The sequence below is a fragment of the Oncorhynchus tshawytscha genome, linkage group LG25 (assembly GCF_018296145.1).
Source record: "Oncorhynchus tshawytscha isolate Ot180627B linkage group LG25, Otsh_v2.0, whole genome shotgun sequence".
NCBI lineage: Eukaryota > Metazoa > Chordata > Actinopteri > Salmoniformes > Salmonidae > Oncorhynchus > Oncorhynchus tshawytscha.
This window is the reverse complement of record NC_056453.1, coordinates 13,013,139-13,033,365: the sequence shown is the minus strand read 5'-3', so window position 1 is coordinate 13,033,365 and position 20,227 is coordinate 13,013,139. Positions and strand designations below refer to the sequence as shown.

Below are 20,227 nucleotides of genomic sequence, written 5' to 3'. Positions count from 1 at the left end.
TTTGGCAGAAAATGTTGTTATTTATTTATTGTTTAATTTCTCAAGGCTTCTTTGTTATTTCATTTCAAAAATTTTAAAAATGACTTGATTGTATTTAAAGTTCTGAATGACTCGTGTGCTGTGTCGTGATGTAATGATTGATTGATTATATTGAAGTAGGCTAAGTTACGTTAAGACAGATAAAACAGGACGCGCTCAAACAGCTCGACGGTGGTAAATGAAGGCTAATACAGGAGTCAATAGCAAAATAATACACTTGATTTCCTCCACATTATTTCATGCTCTGTGCTTCTGATCAGTGATAGATGAGCAAACAAGTAATTCAGCTACCACCTTCACTCGCACACCCCAAAAAATCAACAAACCAAATATACAGATGGAGATTCAGTAAAGCAAAATCACATTGATTGATTATCAGACAAGTCACAGGCTTTCGGTTGAGAGTTGGACAGCCTACTACGCGACTGAAGAGCAAAATCCACTTGTTAAACTACATAACATGATAGCATTATGTTCTGATCAGCTAATATATGAGCAAAGTAGAATAAAGATGATCATGAGCACTCACCTCAACTTAGCTGACATTTCCCAACCTAATTCTTAACAAATATCCAAATGGAAATTCTGTGAAAAAAATCGGACATTGATTGATTTATCAAGACAAGTCCCCGTCTTGAAGCAGCGCGGCGGCGCTGTCCCAATCAAAACGGTGCTGAAATGATCATCTAGGTGACCACACATGACTTGCTTTAAATTAGTATTACAATTGGATATGACTTTGGGAGTTTCAGTGAAAGCAAGAATTTGATACATGCCTTCGATTGCATAAGTTTACTTCATACCGATATGTTCATAATTCAGTCAATCATAACTAAGAGTTTTCCACCCTGCGCTTTTTCTAGGCCCATGGGCTTTCTCCTCGTCTCCTCACTCCAATGCCGCCCACCTCCGCCGCATTATTCTCAACACCAGTTTAAATCAATATACTGTTTTCTAGAAATCTGTATTTTTTTGGTGTTTGGGCTCATTTAATTTCTGTGATGATGTACCAGGCCTGGGTTCCTGGCTTCAGCTCACCGGGCTTGAGTTGGACCGAGCTCAAATTTTCAGGTCCAATGAGAACTCTACTGTACAAATGTGTGTGACATGGAGGCAGCAACATAAGCTCAGAAACAGCTGTGTGGACTTTTTCATCGCATATGCAACTTTATGGATGGCATTGTAACGCATAGGATCACTTTCATTACCTAAATCGGCTTAGATGTTGATCCGTGCATTAGAAAGTAAAAACAACTTATCATAAATAGTTCATAAATAGTCACAGGATATTTTTTTATGAATCATGCATTTTTAAATGTTACCCACGAATAACACATACAGCACAGGCACATGAACATTTATGTTTCCCATTAAATATTTGATGCGTACAAATTACATCATTCGTTTTCTACTATAAAATGGCCTATGTTGCCTCAGATAAAAGCTAAATGAGTATGTAGGAGAGTTGTTAGTCCTACCTTGCTGTACAAAGGCTCCATAGACTATCCAGATAGCACTGTACAGGGAGTTGGACGCTTGTGTGGCGGGCTGCTGGTGTGGCACTGGAGGATTCTGGGTCCTCAGTGACTGCATCTTGCTTAGCAGGAAGATGAGAACTCCCACCACGGGGATGGCTGCAGCGATACACCCCCACACGGCCAGGTCAAACGGAGCAAACAGTGAGAAGATGTTGATCTTCTCCTCTGGTTTCCTCAGCAGGATCCCCACAGAATAGTCCATGTAGCGCTTACTGAAGTCCACCGCACTCTCCCGCTCTGGAGTGATGGTAATGGCTGACACGGCCAGGTCAGCTCTCTACGGGGACAGACAGAGAAGAATGATAGCAAACATCCCCCGATCAGTCAGGGATGAGTTGGGACTGAAACCATGTTGAAACTGTGTTGGTTAATGGTCTCCAATGGCATTCTTTTCCTTGGGGTAACGTGGCAGGTTGGAAGGTTACACGGGCCATATAGAAAGCCTTACTTTGTTTATAAGCTCCCCGATCATTCCATTCCAGGAGCCATTAGGCAGCTGCGAGCCGTACTTGCTGTCGGCCACCTGGTAGATCTCGTACTTGAAGCCCAGGATCTTGGCCAAGGCGTCGAGCACGTCGATGGAGAAGCCTTTGTACCGCTTGGGCTGACCAAGGATGTTCTCAGCCACCATGACGAAGGGATCCTCCTATACCAAATCAAACACAATATCACATCAAAAAGGTTACATGAATTCGGGTGAATGTGCTGAATCAAATACTTATGTTTTCGGGCAGCAGTGTTCCACACATGCGGAACCCCATTGATCATGTTTGCAATTCACAGCACATGGGCGGTAACACAGTCACAAGTTGTTCCTTACCAGTAGTGTTACTACTTTGACCGTGACTCCTTGCATGCCGTTCTCAATGCGACTCTCCTTCAGGCTCCCATTCAGACCATGGACTGAGTCCCACGTAGCCAGCTAAGAGAGAGAAGAGAGAGACAGAGAGATCGAGACTTTCATAAATGTGTGTCGATAACAAGTGTTCAATTATGTTTTTCCCAGAAAAGAGAGCAATCTTTCCATGACCTAGTTCTATCTTTCAGGCTGTCAATCACACACAATTACCCACCAAAATCCATCTCCACCAGACACCTTTTGATATGCCAACCAAAGAAAAGCTGATATTAAAGCCTCTTAAAGATTCCCCAGTAATTAATTTCATAATATGAAAAGGGCATCGTCGACTACTAATTTAATCCATTTACATGTTTTTTGGAGGTGGCCGGTGAGTGATAGATAGATAGAAGGGGGGGACACGGTTACCTTGGTAACAGCTGACTGAGGTAGAGCCATGCTAATGCACAGAGTAATAGTTAAAGAAGAAAAAAATCAACTAAATATATTTCCCTCTCTTGATCTACGCTACAGTGTGTGTGTGTGGTGTGTGTCCTGCAACCATGTTTGATCCTGGTGAGAAATCTGCTTTGCTCAGGTGGCCTATTGCAGTCCACCGTCAAGGCTGCTTCATTGATTACTTGATATGACATTTGTGTTTCTGACAGCATGGCCAGGTGGACAAGTCCTCTGGCTGAAATTAAACACAAACAGAGAGGATTGGGCTCACTGGCCAAACCGTTCGGTCAGTTGAAACTGTACAGACCACCTCCATACGCTGGGTATACCAAACGTTAGGAACATCTTCCTGATATTGAGTTGGCACCTACTACCATACACCGTTCAAAGACATTTAAATCTTTTGTCTTGCCAATCCACCCTCTGAACGGCACACGTGCACAATCCATCTCTCAATTGTCTCAAGGCTTAAAAATCATTATTTAACCTGTCTCTTCCCCTTCATCTTCACTGATTGAAGTGGATTAACAAGTGACATCAATAAGGGATCATAGCTTTCACCTGGATTCACCTGGTCAGTCTATGTCATAGAAAGAGTAGAGTTCTAAAAGTTTTGTACATTCAGTGTATGGGTGTCATGGATACCAGATCTTATCATGGGTTACCTACAGTATAAAGAATTCCATTCACGGGTTGTGCATGCGTGCGTGCGTGCGTGTGCGTGTGTCTGTTTGTATGCGCATGGGTGAATGCGTGTGTGACCCATCACCACAGCAATAACAGCTGATTAAACTCATATCATTTTATGAACAATTTCACACAATGATGTGACACACATTCAAAAATCAATAAACACAATCCAGCCCAATAAAACGGTTCACTTTCGTTTGAAAGAATGCTTACACATGACCAGATTTCGAAGATTAACCCTCAGATTTAATAACAGTTCATTTCCAATTTAATCTTCAGCCTAATGTCATTATTACGCTATTAAACGGACCACGTAGGATAATTGTTATTTTACAGCACTTCCAAGCATAGAGGCATGCAGTACACAAACATAAACAAGCATAGGGCGATACAAACACACATACACTCAGTTACAAGCCCTACGCATGCAGTCACTCTACAGATGTTTACTGAACTACACCCAGTGTACAACACATTGACGTCAATGACATAGGCTGACCAGAGGAATCCAGGTGAAAGCTATGATCCCTTGTCAATGTCATTTTAATCCACTTCAATCAGTGTAGATGATGGGGGGGGGTTAAGCCTTGAAACAACTGAGACCTGGATTGTGTATGTATGCCATTCAGATGGTGAATGGGCAAGGAAAAATATTTAAGTGCATTTTGAAGAGGTTACGGTAGTAGCTGCCAGGAACACAGGTTTGAGTCAAGAACTGCAACCACCCAAAGGACATCCAGCCAACTTGACACAATTGTGGGCTGCACTGGAGTCAATATTGGCCAGTATTTCTGTGGAACACTTTCGACACATTGTAAAGTCCATGCCCCGACAAATTGAGGCTTTTCTGAGGCCAAAAGAGGTGGCAACTCAATATTAGGAAGGTGTTCTTAATGTTTTGTACACTCAGTGTATATTACAGCACAATATATACAGATTATTAGGTACACCACCCCATTCACAAAAATGTATCGCTCCTACATACAGTGAGTCATGTGGCCGTGGCTTCTTAAATAAAGCAAGCAGACAGGCATCGAGGCATTCAGTTGGAATGGGCAAAACGAGTGACCTTAGCAACTTTGAGCGTGGTATGCTCATCGGTGCCAGGCACAACGGATCCAGTACCTCAGAAACGACTGCCGTCCGGGGCTTTTCATGTATGACTGTGTCTAGAGTTTACCTAAAATAGTGCGACAAACAAAAAACATCCAGTCAGCGGTAGTCCTTTGGGCGAAAACACCTCGTTGATAAGAGAGGTCGAAGGAGAATGCCAAGAATGATGCAAGGTAACAGGCAGGCCACAAGCAGAACGACATCTCGGAACGCACAACTCGTTGATCCTTGTCACGGATGGGAAGAATTCAGGCTGTTCTGGAGGTGAAGAAGGGTCCGACCTGGTACTAGATGGGTGTACCTAATAAACTGGCAGGTGAGTGTATATTACCATCAATTTCCCCAGTTAGTGAAAACCTCACCATGGTAACCATCTTAAATGTAAAGGGTTCTATGCTTTCTTCATATACTAATGTACACCTTTTCATCAGGATGAATGTGCCTGAGCTACTGTAGCCCCACAGGCATATAAAGAAAGGCAAACTAGGAAAACATTGCTTCCCTATGAGCAGCCTGAGCTCAGAGAGAAGACCATTATTCCGATGCAGATATTCTCAGCCGTCCTCTTGGTGATCTTGGAAGTCATTATGGATTTATGTACATTAGGGCCTGCAGCAGTACCAAACACCATGGAATTGTTAAAACCATACTTAAAAGATGTCGAAACTACTATGTCAACTAATGAAACTATAACCTACTACTGTACCTCTGATTATGATTATGATTCATTTCTTTCTTTAATTAATTGAAACAATTACTTTCCAAGCCAGAGGCACGGGGAAAATGATACACTTTAAAAAGGCAGCTAATTTAGTGTATCACATTTTGATTGAGTCACTTTACAAATGTGTTATTGGCACTGTATGCCCTGCAGTCACATTACAAACTGCGACGTATTCATCAAAGGAAGCGAGTTTTCTTGAAGAACAAATACATGGATCTCAGTAAACAGAAATAGCAAAACACCTATCGAAAATCATAGAGAAATCAGTGGCTCTGTAGCCTACTGCTTTAAACCCATGACAGTCTCACAGCATAAAGTCCATATCTATTACAACCCCAGCCTCAAAGTCAGGCCTCAACCACAATGAAGGCCTCATAATAACAGTAGTGAGGAAACAGCATAAATTATCCAATCAGATCACATGGGTCACTTTTCAATGGAATTTCATATGTGGCTTTCATTGTGGTCCGCCATGTTGAACTTCATAATCTATATCGACCCGAGTACATTTAAATCCTGCACATGAACGGAACATGGTTTCTGCCTCGGAAGGTAACTCAACTGTGATGTCGTGTCAAACTCTAGGGTTCTAACAGCTGTTTGAACAGAAATCATGATGAACTCTGTGCACATAATGTAGAATCTCAGACAATGTGCAAAGGACAGAAAATCATTTCATAATGTACCCTTATGTTTTAAGAGGAAAGTCAGTTCCGCTAGCTTTTCCAGTGCCAAATGCTCAGTGGGCAATGGTCACCATTAGCCCCTAGCATTGTACTTGACGCCACTGACTCTCAGTACGGCCATGATAGTACTCTTTCCTGTTCTACAGGAAGTCCCATATCCTCCTATTGTATGGGAGCGCTCTATTTTCCTTTTAAAGGAATGGGGAAGTCCCACTACTCACATATTTTTTTGTTTGATTGGACAGGACAGAGGTCGAGAGGAAATATAAAAGGAGAGTGTGCTAAATTAACAATGTGCTGGATTGGAACGCATGCTGTTATGTGATCTGGAGGCAGCGGCTTAAGGCGTCCGCTTGCTTCCAAGCCGAAACAGTTCGGTAGAGTTCGTGCATGTATGATGACGACATTGTGATGCGTTTCTTTGTGTTGGACTTCGATCAGGGTTTGTTCGAGCGCACACATTTTTTTTTTTCTGGAGACAAACCGAAGTTCGGAGCCGAAGTCTACGCCCCTTCATTGGTGATTGGTAAAAGTAGAGATTCTTCAATAAAGTCTTTGTTGTCATTTACTGAACTGAAGCATGTTGACGCCATTAGACTGCTATCCTAGTCCACAGGGAATCCTTTCTGATCAGCAGACAGGTCAGACATACAGCCCAGACAATCAATCAATCAAATGTATTTCTAAAGCCCTTTTTAAATCAGAAGTTGTCCTAAATTACTTATATAATGTGGCTAGCAAAAACTCCCTAGCAAGGCAGGAACCTAGGAAGAAACCTCGATAGGAACTAGGCTCTGAGGGACGGAAGCGCAGCCTGCTCTCAAGGTGGACAGCTCAATGGTGGGTCTATGCCTCGCCAAGCATGCGCTTCCATCCCTCTTCCCTTTGTAAAAATGTCAGGCCTCTCAGTCATCTGTGACGCTGTTTTGAGTGGGCGACGGAGCTAAATGCCCCGCTTGCCTCCACTTCACACCTGCTGTGTCCGTCCTTTAATACATGTCCTTTCACAGAAATGATCTAAAAACTGCTCGAGGCGGAGAGGATACTGGTGTGACTATCTGTCAGGATAGCTGAACCCCACGTCAATGTATCACACGCCCGCTGGCCAACTCTTCCCGGATGATCAAAATTACATTGAGGCTTTGATGGATTACTGCTATGACAGAGAAGATCGTCTGGATGAATGTGTATAACAATTTCATAAAACCAAAGGGGGAGTTAGGAATATATTTGGATTGTTAGAAGACAGAAAATCACTCGATTTTGAGTTAATAGTTCATGGAAATAGACAGGCTACGTAAGTGTTGGTCATACTGTGTTTGTTTACAAGTAACGAACCAGTATGATTAAATGCTTCCCTTTAGCCATGTGGCAGCGCTGCTTAAGTTTGCATCATCAGGTCCAATGTGGCTCAACTCAGTCACGCTCTGAGTCTAGGCGGAGAGAGAAAAGCACAACCATTTAATTGATGTTCTCTTCCATCAATGTTTATGAACCCCCAGCCTTCTCTAACAGTGTAGTCAGGCAGGGCACCTTCATTTCTAGCTATAGAAAGTATAGGCTTAAAGAGGAATATCAACTCTACTCTCCACTTCTTTGGAAAGCATACAGAAACCACTCTGAGAAGACAAAGAATATACTGTTGATGAAATGGTGTATTCGTGTTGAATCCACTCCTGTGTATTTCATTATTATGCTGTCTCTGATCTTTGAATCTCCCCCAGGAAGTTACATCTCTGGAGACAGTTCACAGAAAAGCATTGCCAACTAAGTGTAATTAGTGTGTGGCAAGAATTGAAATGATTAGAACGCTGGTGGTGCTTTGTTCATTTAAATGCAGGCGGGGGAGTAAAAATAACAATACTGCCACCATCAATAGATGTGGCTTAGATGCGCTGTTTATTTTTCTCTAATTACCGCAGCACGAATTATTGCAGATTCAAATGTATCAGAGATATTCAATATCACTTCTATTACAGTGAATTTAAACAAATTATCAGGCTCTCGTTTATTTTCAAAACTTTGCAGACCTAGCTCAACTCATCAAGAAATCACAAAATATTATTAGGGACTAACAAGTGAAAAGCAAAATCAACAATATCCCCATGTCATTATTTTGCATATATTACTGAGGATTTCTGAACAGCAAATTGTTTTTGTTAGAGATTTAAATGGTCACGAAAGCCCTGCTTTTTCTTCTCCTTTGAAATGCACTCATTTCAGAACGACTTCTATTCAGTCAAATCCCATTATGTTCCAAATGACTGTCTGTGTAATTCAGCTCTGCTCCATGAAAGAGATGCACATCAACCTGTATGTTTTGGTTGTCGGTGGGCAGAACTACCACTGTAACAAGCCTATCAGGCTTCAGAGCCAGCAGGATCCCTGTAAATCTTATCAAAGCTGTGCTACAAGGCGATAAGCCCTTTTAATATTTGAAATAGCCCACTGATGGATCCCTATCTCCGTTTCTCCATTGAAAGACCGCAAAGACACCTATGTACAGAGACCGTCTGACACACTTGTGCCTCCCATCACTTTCCCCCCCCTCTCCTTTAACCCCAATCAAAAACGTTATCGCTGTGTCAAACCAACAGAGATTACACCTCTCTGTCCTGGTTGAGATAATCGACAGGCCTAGAACCACCGGTGGGATCCACTCTTGCTCTGTGACTGAGCCATGTTGTGTTGTACTATCTCTCCCAGTAGGGACTCGCCACAATGCAGACAAAAGGCAACACCGACCTATCTGCTCCACACAGCTCTAGTACACCACACTGCATTGTACCTGTTAGCCTAGTCGCTTCAAAGCATGCAATTGCGTGATGTGAATGATACACGCAATACTTGACTCACGCTGTTAGCCTACCAGTGACATCACGGCTTAATTTTTCAACAGATAAAAATGGTCTGTATCTCAAAATGCATACTACCGTGCTCGGAGCATGCAAATTGGGGCACGGGAGGGTCGGCATGTGAGTCCAAATCAAAGTATAGCTGGCTAGCTAGATCACAATTCACACATATCTGTCACACCCTGATCTGCTTCACCTGTCTTTGTGCTTGTCTTCACCCCCCCCTCCAGGTGTCACCAATCTTCCCCATTATCCTCAGTGTATTTGTTCTTTGTGTTCTCTGTCTGTTGCCAGTTCGTTGAGTTTGTCAAGCCTACCAGCTTTTTCCCCTTGCTCATGTATTTTTCTAGTTCCTGTTTTCTAGTTTTCCCAGTTTTGACCATTCTGCCTGCCCTGACCCTGAGCCGGCCTGCCATTCTGTACCTTGTCACACCACCCTGGATTATTGACCTCTGCCTGCCCTGACCCCGAGACTGCCTGCCGTTCTGAACCTGATGGACTCTAATTACTGACCTCTGCCTGCCCTTGACCTGTCGTTTTGCCTGCCCCCTGTTCTAGTAATAAACTTGTGTTACTTCGACACTGTCTGCATCTGGGTCTTCTCCTGAAACGTGATAATATAGAGCTGATAATTGTGCAATTAAACGCTTGCTTTGTGTATACCTTATTTTGTCTCTATTGTCACCACTGTCCTGGCTGGTATAAGGTTCAGTGAATGGGGAGATGCAGCGTGAGGTAAAACAGTAGGGAGAGTGCGAGTGTTTCTCAAATGAAAGGTTTCATGCGTTCGCCACACTCTCCTCCTCACAACAACGTACTCAAGAGGACGTCCTCGGAGAATGCACTTGGAGCAAGAGAGTATGGAGCACGATAGTATGCATATTGAGAAACACCCATTGACTGCTAAATAGAATTGAAGAGTGATCTGATTCTCGGTCTTTTTTTCCCCTTCTAGTTTCCTACCCTCTATGCGCTTGGTTTTTCATTGCAGTTGTGCTAATCCTCGTACTGAATCATCGTTATTCTTCTGAATATATGACTCAGGTTTTTAAAAATCCCACTGTAATAAAGGGATAAGCATTATTGCACGTTGCGTAGGGAATAGAGAATGCGTTGGTAGTTAGTGTCATGACTTTAAAAGAAGATAAATTAGGCTAATTATTAGTGGTCAGCTCATTAAACCCCTCTTCGTCTACTGCCCTGACGGCCTAGTCACAATGGTTAATGACGGTAAGGAGAGAATGTTGGAGTGACGTTTCCATTTTTAGTAAGGTCTTGCCAAGGTTGGGCCAAGTACTGGGGACTACTAAGCCTGGGGAAGCAGATGGCGTATGTGTAAACATGTACTGTTGTAAACAATGTGCATCATGACGCATCCTCTGTTCTAAGTCTTCTAATTCACGGTTAACACTTACAGGGGCTTTCACCTACCTTCCTTCCTGCACTCAACTGGGGTGAGCTTGAACTTTAACACTTGGGGTTTAATACTGGGGATTACTAAGCAAACACATGTACAAATCATTAGGAACACCTTTCCATGACATAGACTGACCAGGAGAATCCAGGGTGAAAGCTAGGATCCCTTATTGACGTTACTTGTTAAATCCACTTCAATCAGTGTAGTTGAAAGGGAGGAGACAGGTTAAATAATGATTTTTAAGCCTTGAGACAATTCAGAGGGTGAATTGGCAGGACAATTTAAGTGCCTTTGAATGGGGCATGGCAGTAGGTGCCAGGCACACTGGTTTGAGTGTGTCATGAACTGCGCAACAGTTTCCCGTGTGTATCAAGTTATGGTCCAGCACCCAAAGGACATCGAGCCAACTTGACACAACTGTGGGATGCATTGGAGCCAAAATCCCTGTGAAACGATTTCTACACCTTTTAGCCCGCGACCCGATGAGTTGAGGCTGTTCTGAGGTGCAAAAGGGGGTGCAACTCAATATCAGGAAGGTTTTCCTAATGATTTGTACACTCAGTGTATGTGTATGTGTGAATACATATTGGTGTAAACAACATGCTTCATGACGTATCATATATTCGAATAATGGTTCGTATTAAGCAAATACAGAGGTTTTGGGTGTTTATTTACACTCAACGACAATAGTGCCGAGCTCAAAGCCTGAAACGTTATAATGCAGGGTAAAATAGGATATAAAATAAAACTGTAGGTGAGAAATAGAAGGGTAGGTCAGAAATAGAACAGTCGAAATAAGAAACTGGTAGCAGAGCGAGAAATATCAACCCTGATGTCGTTAAAAGGGAGAGAAGTCAACAGACAGAAATAGGGACTTTACATCTCAATCTCCATTTAGGTCTAATCTATGGAGACGTTTCATCGGAGCGAAGCGTTTGCTTTGTGAAAAATAGCCTGGTAGAGGCGCCGACAGGTACAGATGGAGATGGAGATTTAGATAAAGAGAATGTGAAAAATCAAAGATGAGCAAAATATTAAGAAACCAAACAGACATTTTCAGCTTGGAACATGTAACACAACATTAAAAACCTCTCAGTATATGTAACCACTTGGTCACGGGTTTATACCATTGTGTGTTTACAGCTCCACACTTCTAAGGTTACGTGACGGATGTCAAACAACAGACATAGGACTATTAGAATCCATACCAGAGGCAGGATTAAGTTAGCTAAATATATTCATCTCTTCTCAGGGGGTAATAGCCTAGTTTGTTGGAAAGTGGTGGAGACCGGCCCAGTAATAATGAACAACAACAGGACTGAGTGCACTTGACGTGCCATTAGCTGTCCTTTCCTTTCAATACAAGTAATACATGTCCATGGGATGAAGGGGAGCCACAGCAAAATGGTGTGTGTGTGTGTGTGCGTGCGCGCGTGCGTGCGTGTGTGTGTGGCTTATGGCTTTGGGCCCGTGGACCCTAATGGCCATAATGTGATACACTGGGTTCATAATTCAAGTTGGAATGCCGGGTGATTAAATCTTCATTATCACAGGTCTGACTCATTCCACTTCCATGTCATTTATTTGACTTATTCTCCATGATGGAAGGTACACAAACCAACCAATACGAAAAACCTATAAAATGTCACAAAATAACAAATATATAAAGAAGAAAAGCACTTGAAACCAGGCTATTTACTAGACACAGTACTCTTCGACACTTTCCCCCCTAACAATTCAAAGACGAATCGCCGTTGGGCAATGGCTGACATTTCTCCCAGTCATGGAGCATGGCCTTGTTATTTGGAGAGTCATATGTAGACGTTTACATCTGACAGGCATCGGTCCTTTTAGTGATGGCCGTCCTCTCCCGAGCAAGCGCCAGTGAAGGCATCTCAGAATAAGAGTGTAACCGCATAATACACTCTAGTCAGGAGACACAGAGGAGTCTCCCCAATGGGACAGAGGAGCAGACAGCGTCTGTGTCTCAATTAATACCCTATTCCCAAATGAGTGTACTTCTTTTGACTAGACACACAGAGAGTTCTGAATACGACCCTTGTCGAAAATAATGCCCTATATGGGGAATATAGGGTATTATTTGAGAGACAGCCTACAGTGTGTGCTTCTCCGGCCATATACAGTGTGAGCTGTGTTGACAGTGACCCTGTTGCTGCTTGTCCTACAGTCGTCATTACAGGATGATTGACACTGTACTGACTGGCGTTTGATCAGAAAAAAGCACAGTACTACATTAGCTGAAATAATGTGTGCAATAGAAATGCAATAATGGCACAGCAGTATAGGAGTATGTTAATATATGAGAGGCTACACATTGGTGTGTTTATGTCTTAAAGTCCCAGTGCAGTCAAAAAAAACAGATTTTCCTGTGTTTATATACACTCGCGTGCAAAAGTTTAGGAACACTAATATTGAGTGTCAAGATCTCCAACACTGCTGGGTTTTTCACGCTCAACAGTTTCCCATGTTTATCAAGAATGGTCCACCACCCAAAGGACATCCAGCCAACTTGACACAACTGTGGGAAGCATTGGAGTCAACATGGGCCAGCATCCTTGTGGAATGCTTTCAACACCTTGTAGAGTCCATGCCACAATGAAATGAAGCTGTTCTGAGAGCAAAAAGGGGGGTGCAATTCAAAATATTAGGAAGGTGTTCCTAATGTTTCTATACTCATATAACGTTATGCATTATGTTATTTCTATTTTTGTTAAGAAAAACATATCTTAGCATATGACAATCAGTGGTGTAAAGTACTTAAGTAAAAACAATTTCAAGTACTACTTACTACATTTTTGGGGGTGTCTGTACTTTACTATTTATATTTTCACAAACTTTTACTTCAATACAATAAAATAATGTACTTTTTACTCCATATATTTTCCCTGACACCCAAAAGTACTCGTTACATTTTGAATGCTTAGCAGGACAGAACATTTTTTCACATTTTCACACTTATCAACAGATCATCCGATGTCATGCTTACTGCCTCTGATCTGGTGGACTCATTAAACACACATTTTTTATTTTTTAAATGATGTCAAAGTGTTGTAGTGTGCCCCTGGCTATCCACAATTTTAAAACTAAAATAGAATTGTGCCGTTTTGGTTTGCTTAATATAAGCAATTTCAAATGTTTTATACTTTTGATTCTTAAGTATATTTTGCAATTACATTTACTTTGATACTTAAGTGTATTTCAAATCAAATACATTGACGTTTACTCAAGTAGAATTTTGCTGGGTGTCACGTATGCTCCCTCTCCGGCCTCTAGGTCACCAGGCTGCTCGTTATGGTGCCCACCTGTCACCATCGTTACGCGCACCTGCGCGTCATCAGACTCACCCGGACTCCATCACTTCCTGATTGCCTTCCCTCTATATGTCACTCCCTTTGGTTCCTTCCCCAGGCGTTATTGTTTCTGTTCCTGTATCATGTCTGTGCGTTGTTCGTGTTTCTTATTTTGTATAAGGTTGTATTTATTTATTAAAACACTCACTCCCTGAACTTGCTTCCCGACTCTCAGCAAACATCGTTACACTGGGTGACTTTCACTTTTACTTGAGTCATTTTCTGTTAAGGTGTCTCTACTATTACTCAAATATGACAATTGGGTATTTTTTCCACCACCGATGACAATTTGCATTATAGAACACAGACCTACATAGAGAATTTCGATCATGCCGGTTAACCAATTTTTTTCCCATCAATGTAGAAATAACCTAGATATTGTAGAGTATATTACATTTCTCAGTACAATTTAAAGAGACAACCAACAGTATCCTGGCAGATTGTTGTGTATGCTTTGCCTCAAGGACTGCACCATGTTCCACAGGGTTTCCACACTTTCAATTTCTGTGTGCTAAGAAACCCAACCCAAGACACCTCAGAAATCGCTGCCAGCAATTTATGGGCCATAACCTCCTCTGTTTTAAAGAAATGGTTTACTGACTACTTTGTAGAGGCTTGCTGTGCTGCAATACCACTGGGTAGTACCACAGAGGTCCGTAGCTTCAGAACTGCGCAGAGGAGAACAAACTCAAAAACATCTGTCAGACTTAGAGCCAAAGGAGGAATGCACATCAGTAGCGGAATCATCATACTCACCCTTTTCACGTCTTTTCCAAACGTCTCGCTGAAGCTGGTGCCCAGAATTTCAAACTGAACATGAGAATTGGATCCATTCGCTTTGAAATCCATTGTTCCTGTGAGACCTGTGATATGTCCCTGTGAGGAGAGAGAGAGGGAGGCAGAAAGAGAGAGATAATATCGTTTCAATTCCTAGAGTGAGGTCTTAGTGTCATGACAAGACCAACTGTCAAATCAAATGTGATTGGTCACATACACATGGTTAGCAGATGTTAATGTGAGTGTAGTGAAATGCTTGTGCATCTAGATCCGACAGTGCAGTAATATATCAAAAGTAATCTAAGAATTCCCCAACAACTACCTAATACACACATCTAAAGGGAGGAATAATACTATCTACAGTTGAAGTCGGAAGTTTACATACACTTAGGTTGGAGTCATTAAAACTAGTTTTTCAACCACTCCACAAATTTTTTGTAAACAAACTATAGTTTTGGCAAGTCATTTAGGACATCTACTCTATGCATGACGCAAGTCATTTTTTGGGTCGGCTTCTGGGATTAGATCCATTGTCCTGGGTGGTGGTCCAAACAAAGGATTCGCTTTGAGAAAGTCGTGTGCCTGGTCATAATGTTGGTAAGTTGACGTCGTTTTTATATCCAATAGTTCTTCCTGGCTGTATGTAATAACACTTAAGATTTTCTGAGCTAACAATGTAAGAAATAATACATTAAAAAAACGAAATACTGCATAGTTTCCAAAGGACTCGAAGAAAGGCGACCATCTCTGTCGGCGCCATCCTGCTTTAACAAGTCCTTTAATATCAAGTCCATAATGAAACCGGTGCACTCCCTAACATGGAACCCAAATTGGCTGTGCGTGTGCGCTATCGTGCATACATTTATTTTGTCCCCTAAACCTAACGTGATCATGACATGCAGGTTAAAATATCAAAACAAACTCTGAACCAATGACATTAATTTGGGGACAGGGAAAAGCATTAAACATGTATGGCAATTTAGCTAGTTAGCTTGCACTTGCTAGCTAATTTGTCCTATGTAGATAGCTTGCTGTTGCTAGCTAATTTGTCCTATTTAGATAGCTTGCTGTTGCTAGCTAATTTGTCCTGGGATATAAACATTGAGTTGTTATTTTACCTGAAATGCACAGGTACTCCGACAATTAATCCACACATAAAACGGCCAACTGAATCGTTTCTAGTCATCTCTTCTCCTTCCAGGCTTTTCATCTTTGAACTTATATGGTGATTGGCATCTACACTTTCATAGTATTACCACGACGACCGGCAAAACATTTAGTCTTTCAATCACCCACGTGGGTATAACCAATGAGGAGATGGCACGTGGGTACCTGCTTCTATAAACCAATGAGGAGATGGGAGAGGCAGGACTTGCAGCGCGATCTGCATCAGAAATAGGAATGACTTCTATTTTAGCCCTTGACATCGCAGACGCTCGTTGGCGCACGTGAGCAGTGTGGGTGCAATAATTGAATAACATGGATTTCTACATTTATTTTGCGACGCTCGTGCACGCTACGTGTCCGGTCTGGTCAGCATGTGAGCCAATTAATATTGTGGTTGAATCAGTTTGCATGTTTGAACCAATGTCACTGTGCTAGGGACAGGCCCATTTCTCTGAGACAAATACAGTCAAGCCCAAAATTATTGGCACCCTTGGTAATGAGTGATTTGGTGATGAGCAAAAAAGACAGTAGGTGAGAAATAATCAAAATACGAGCTATATTTTATGGAAAAGAAATTGGAAAATTATATTATTTTATACTAATACAATTGCTCAGAGAAAGAGAATTTGTTAAACAAGTAATAATTTATTTTTGCTAAATGTATGTGGGGCAAAACTATTGACAACCCTATTTTCAAAACCTCATCTTGCGAGGATAACGGCATTGAGCATTTTTCTAAAATGTTTTGTGAGATTGGAGAAAACATTGGGAGTGATCTTAGACAATTCCTCCATAAAGAATATTTCCAGATCCTTGACATCCTTTGTCTATGCTTATGGACTGCTTTCTTCAATTCAAAACCCAGGTTTAAAATGGGGTTCAAGTCCAGAGACTGATGTTGATTTTGTGGACATTTATTTGCAGATTTTGATGTGTGCGTGGGGTTATTGTCTTACTGGAAGATCCACTTACTGTCAAGTTTCAACCTCCTGACAGAGACAACCAGGTGTTTGGCCAAAATGTCCTGGTACTGGGTGAAGTTCATGATGTCGTTGACCTTAAAGGGATAGCTCACCCAAATTACAAAATGACATATTGGGTTCCTTACCCAGTAAGCATTCTATGGACAAGTTATGACAGCAATTCATGGTTTAGTTTAGTTTAGTTTACCTGGCACTGTTTCCACATGCTAACATTTTAGCCTCTGTGGGACAAATCCCATTCAAGTCATCATCTATAAGTGACTATGTTGAGCTTCACAATTTTAGATACATTTGGATGATTTGTACATGATGTGTGAAAAATGCTAATATTGGTCCCATGACTTGAGTGGGATTTGTGTCACATTAGCATGTTAAAAGAGTGCCAAGGAAACAAAACCAGGGCACGGATTAGTTTCATACCTTGTCCATAGACTGCTTAGAGCGGTGGTCACCAACCTTTTCTGAGTCAAGATCACTTTTGCAGTCAACAAGCAAGCCGGAATTTTCCGCTCAGATAATTTTTCTTTGAACATGACTTAACAAATGTAAGCCTGTGCAACATTAACCTAATAAAAACATTTATTTAGGAATGAGATTTGTGCATTAGGCCTAATACAGTAGGCCTAATACATACTATTCTTGGCCTGAAATAATGAGCAAATAATTTGCTTTTTTATTTTACTGGGCTGATGGTACCTGCCTCTTATGGTCCCTGCTCTCTCTTTTCCTCAGGTGAGACTGGGGTGTATTCATTCTGCCAAACAGCTGCAAATCATTTCGTTTTGCAACTAAAACAAGAGTTTCTATTTGGACAAATGGAGGTAGGTCTCTCCCCGTTTCATTCAGTGTGCTTCTGTTAAAGAAACGTTTTACAACAGAATCGGAAGAATTAATAAACCCTGAACAGAGAGGGGACACCGTCTTCCACTCTAGTCGCATCGCCTTATTCCTGCTTCATGCACAAATTCATGTTGTTACTATGAAATATTCCTCAATATTAAAATAGACTCGATGAGCTGTTAATACAAATAAGAAGCACGTTTTATGTTTTGTAAAAGTGTTGACAGTGCTGAATAAAAACTTAAACATTAACTCACTCATAAAAACAGCAGCTCTTTGCTATATTCTTTGACAGACTCTTTCTGGTCATGGTTTTAAACATCATGAAATTTCCCATAGGCTAGTATCAAACTTTGCTGTGGGGTCTTGGTAGATGTAGGTATGGTAATTTTGGCTTTCCGATTGGCCAGTACAGTAGGCACACTTGATTTAGACACAGCTCTCCTGGTCAACCGGGTAAGTGGAGTTTGTTCCATCAAACAAATGACATGGTTCAAAATTTGAACACTGTCTTCACGGCACACAGGGCTTCTGAATCAAGTGCACCTACTGCCAACAGCGCAATACAAAAAAATAATTAAAAAGGAGCACACAGCTTTATCATTGGCTTTTCTACAGAAACGTCTGGTGATCGGCTAGGGATGCCTTGAAGAACAACCGACCGTTTGGTTACCACTGGCTTAGAGGGTAAGGCAAACAATATGCAATTTTGTAATTTGGGTGAACTATCCCTTTAACCTCACTGTTGTAGGGGGCAGTATTTTTACGTCCGGATGAAAAGCGTGCCCAGAGTAAACTGCCTGCTACTCAGACCCAAAGGCTAGGATATGCATATTATTAGTAGATTTGGATAGAAAACACTCTGAAGTTTCTAAAACTGTTTGAATGATGTCTGTGAGTTTAAAGAAAAAAATAAGCAAACACGTTTGTTGTTCGCCAAAAGGAATGTGGGTGACTCCCCAAACATATGGAAGAAGGTACTCTGGTCAGATGAGACTAATATTGAACTTTTTGGCCATCAAGGAAAACGCTATGCCTGGCGCAAACCCAAAACCTCTCATCACCCTGAGAACACCATCCCCATAGTGAAGCATGGTGGTGGCAGCATCAAGCTGTGGAGATGTTTTTCATTGGCAGGGACTGGGAACTGGTCAGAATTGAAGGAATGATATATGGTGCTAAATACAGGGAAATTCTTGAGGGAAATCTGTTTCAGTCTTCCAGAGATTTGAGACAGAGACGGAGGTTCACCTTCCAGCAGGACAATGACCCTAAGCATACTGCTAAAGCAACACTCGAGTGGTTTAAGGGGAAACATTTAAATATCTTGGAATGGCCAAGTCAAAGCCCAGTCCTCAAACCATACAACTTGAAGGAGAAGGAGCAGTTTGCCTTGAAGAATGGGCAAAAATCCCAGGGGCTAGATGTGCCAAGCTTATAGAGACCCAAGAGACTTGCAGCTATAATTGCTGCAAAAGGTGGCTCTACAAAGTATTGACTTTGGGGGGGTAAATAGTTATGCACGCTCAAGTTTTCTGCTTTTTTTGTCTTATTTATTTTGTCTTATTTATTTCAAATTGAATTCAAATATTTTGCATCTTCAAAGTGGTAGGCATGTTGTGTAAATCAAATGATACAACTCCCCTAAAATCCATTTTAATAAGGGGGAAAAATACTATCGCAAGCCTCTGTATATATATATATATAGAAAAAGGTTCATATTCATGTTCTGAACTAAAATGCTGTACTATATTTACCATCTGGATGTTCTCCAGCATGGACCAGCCTCCATTCCATGGCTTGGTGGACTTCTTGATGCAGTTGAGACTGGCCATGCTGTGCCACTTCCTGTCCACCAACTTCCTGTGGAAGGCATTGGCCAGCGCCAGCACGCTGTCATACAGGTACAGGTTGGACACCTGAAGTACAGACAGTCAAAGGAATATAGAGAGAGTGAGGAGGGAGAAAACAGCATAGAATTAGATATAGAACTCTACAATGGACATTGGCATCATAGCAACATGACTGAAAATCAACCATCTTGGTCATTCTAGAAACAGATAAAATTGTAAAATGTTGTATTAAACAATACATTTCCAGGATCTCTGTTGAAAACACACACAACAGAGATTGGAGACCATGGAAACCAGTTAAACATTGATATGTGATTAAATCATTGTTGATGCACAACCTATTCATTGTACAAAAGTAAAATTGAAGCTGCACCATTAAGGAATGGTAGGACTGGTGTGTTTTGATGTTTTTAATAGGACCAGGATTTCCAATGGGTATTGTCTGTTTGTGCGGCATCTGGACATGGAAAGGTACTGCATAAACAAAGCTCAGAAAAGCTTCATAAACAGAGCCCTGTGGTTATTGCTCTTAGCAGCGCCACAGATGTTGCTCTGGCTCTGATGGGGAGTGAAGGGGTGCTAATCCTAATTACCTCCGGGAATAGAAGGCACTCTGACTGGAAGTGGGACACAGCTGGGGACATCAGGAACCGCTGGGCTGAATGAGCCCCACATGAGGCCCCCCAAAACACACATGCATTCACACTCTCAGAGAGACACACACGTGCACGCGCGCCCGCATGGCGCACGCAGGCCCGCAAGACGCCCACGCACACTCACACAGACACACATACACACACGCCCCTATCAAAGTGACACACAGCATGACAGTCCCCTTGACCAGATGTGAGTCCAGCTCCAGAGTCAACCCAGCGCC

The 20,227-nt window shown here is 41.8% G+C and overlaps 1 protein-coding gene across 3 annotated transcripts in view; it reads right to left on the bottom strand.

The window, feature by feature from the left end:
• Positions 1–20,227, bottom strand: part of LOC112224244 (glutamate receptor ionotropic, delta-1) — a 417,302-nt gene that overhangs the window by 52,011 nt on the left and 345,064 nt on the right. For all 3 annotated transcript variants that reach the window (XM_024387684.1, XM_024387685.1, XM_024387686.1), the window contains 5 exons: positions 19,255–19,416; positions 14,487–14,606; positions 2,398–2,499; positions 2,026–2,223; positions 1,518–1,854 (listed from right to left, as the gene is read on the bottom strand). In XM_024387684.1, the coding sequence (XP_024243452.1) occupies positions 1,518–1,854; positions 2,026–2,223; positions 2,398–2,499; positions 14,487–14,606; positions 19,255–19,416 (919 nt within the window). The remainder of the gene's footprint in view (positions 1–1,517; positions 1,855–2,025; positions 2,224–2,397; positions 2,500–14,486; positions 14,607–19,254; positions 19,417–20,227) is intronic.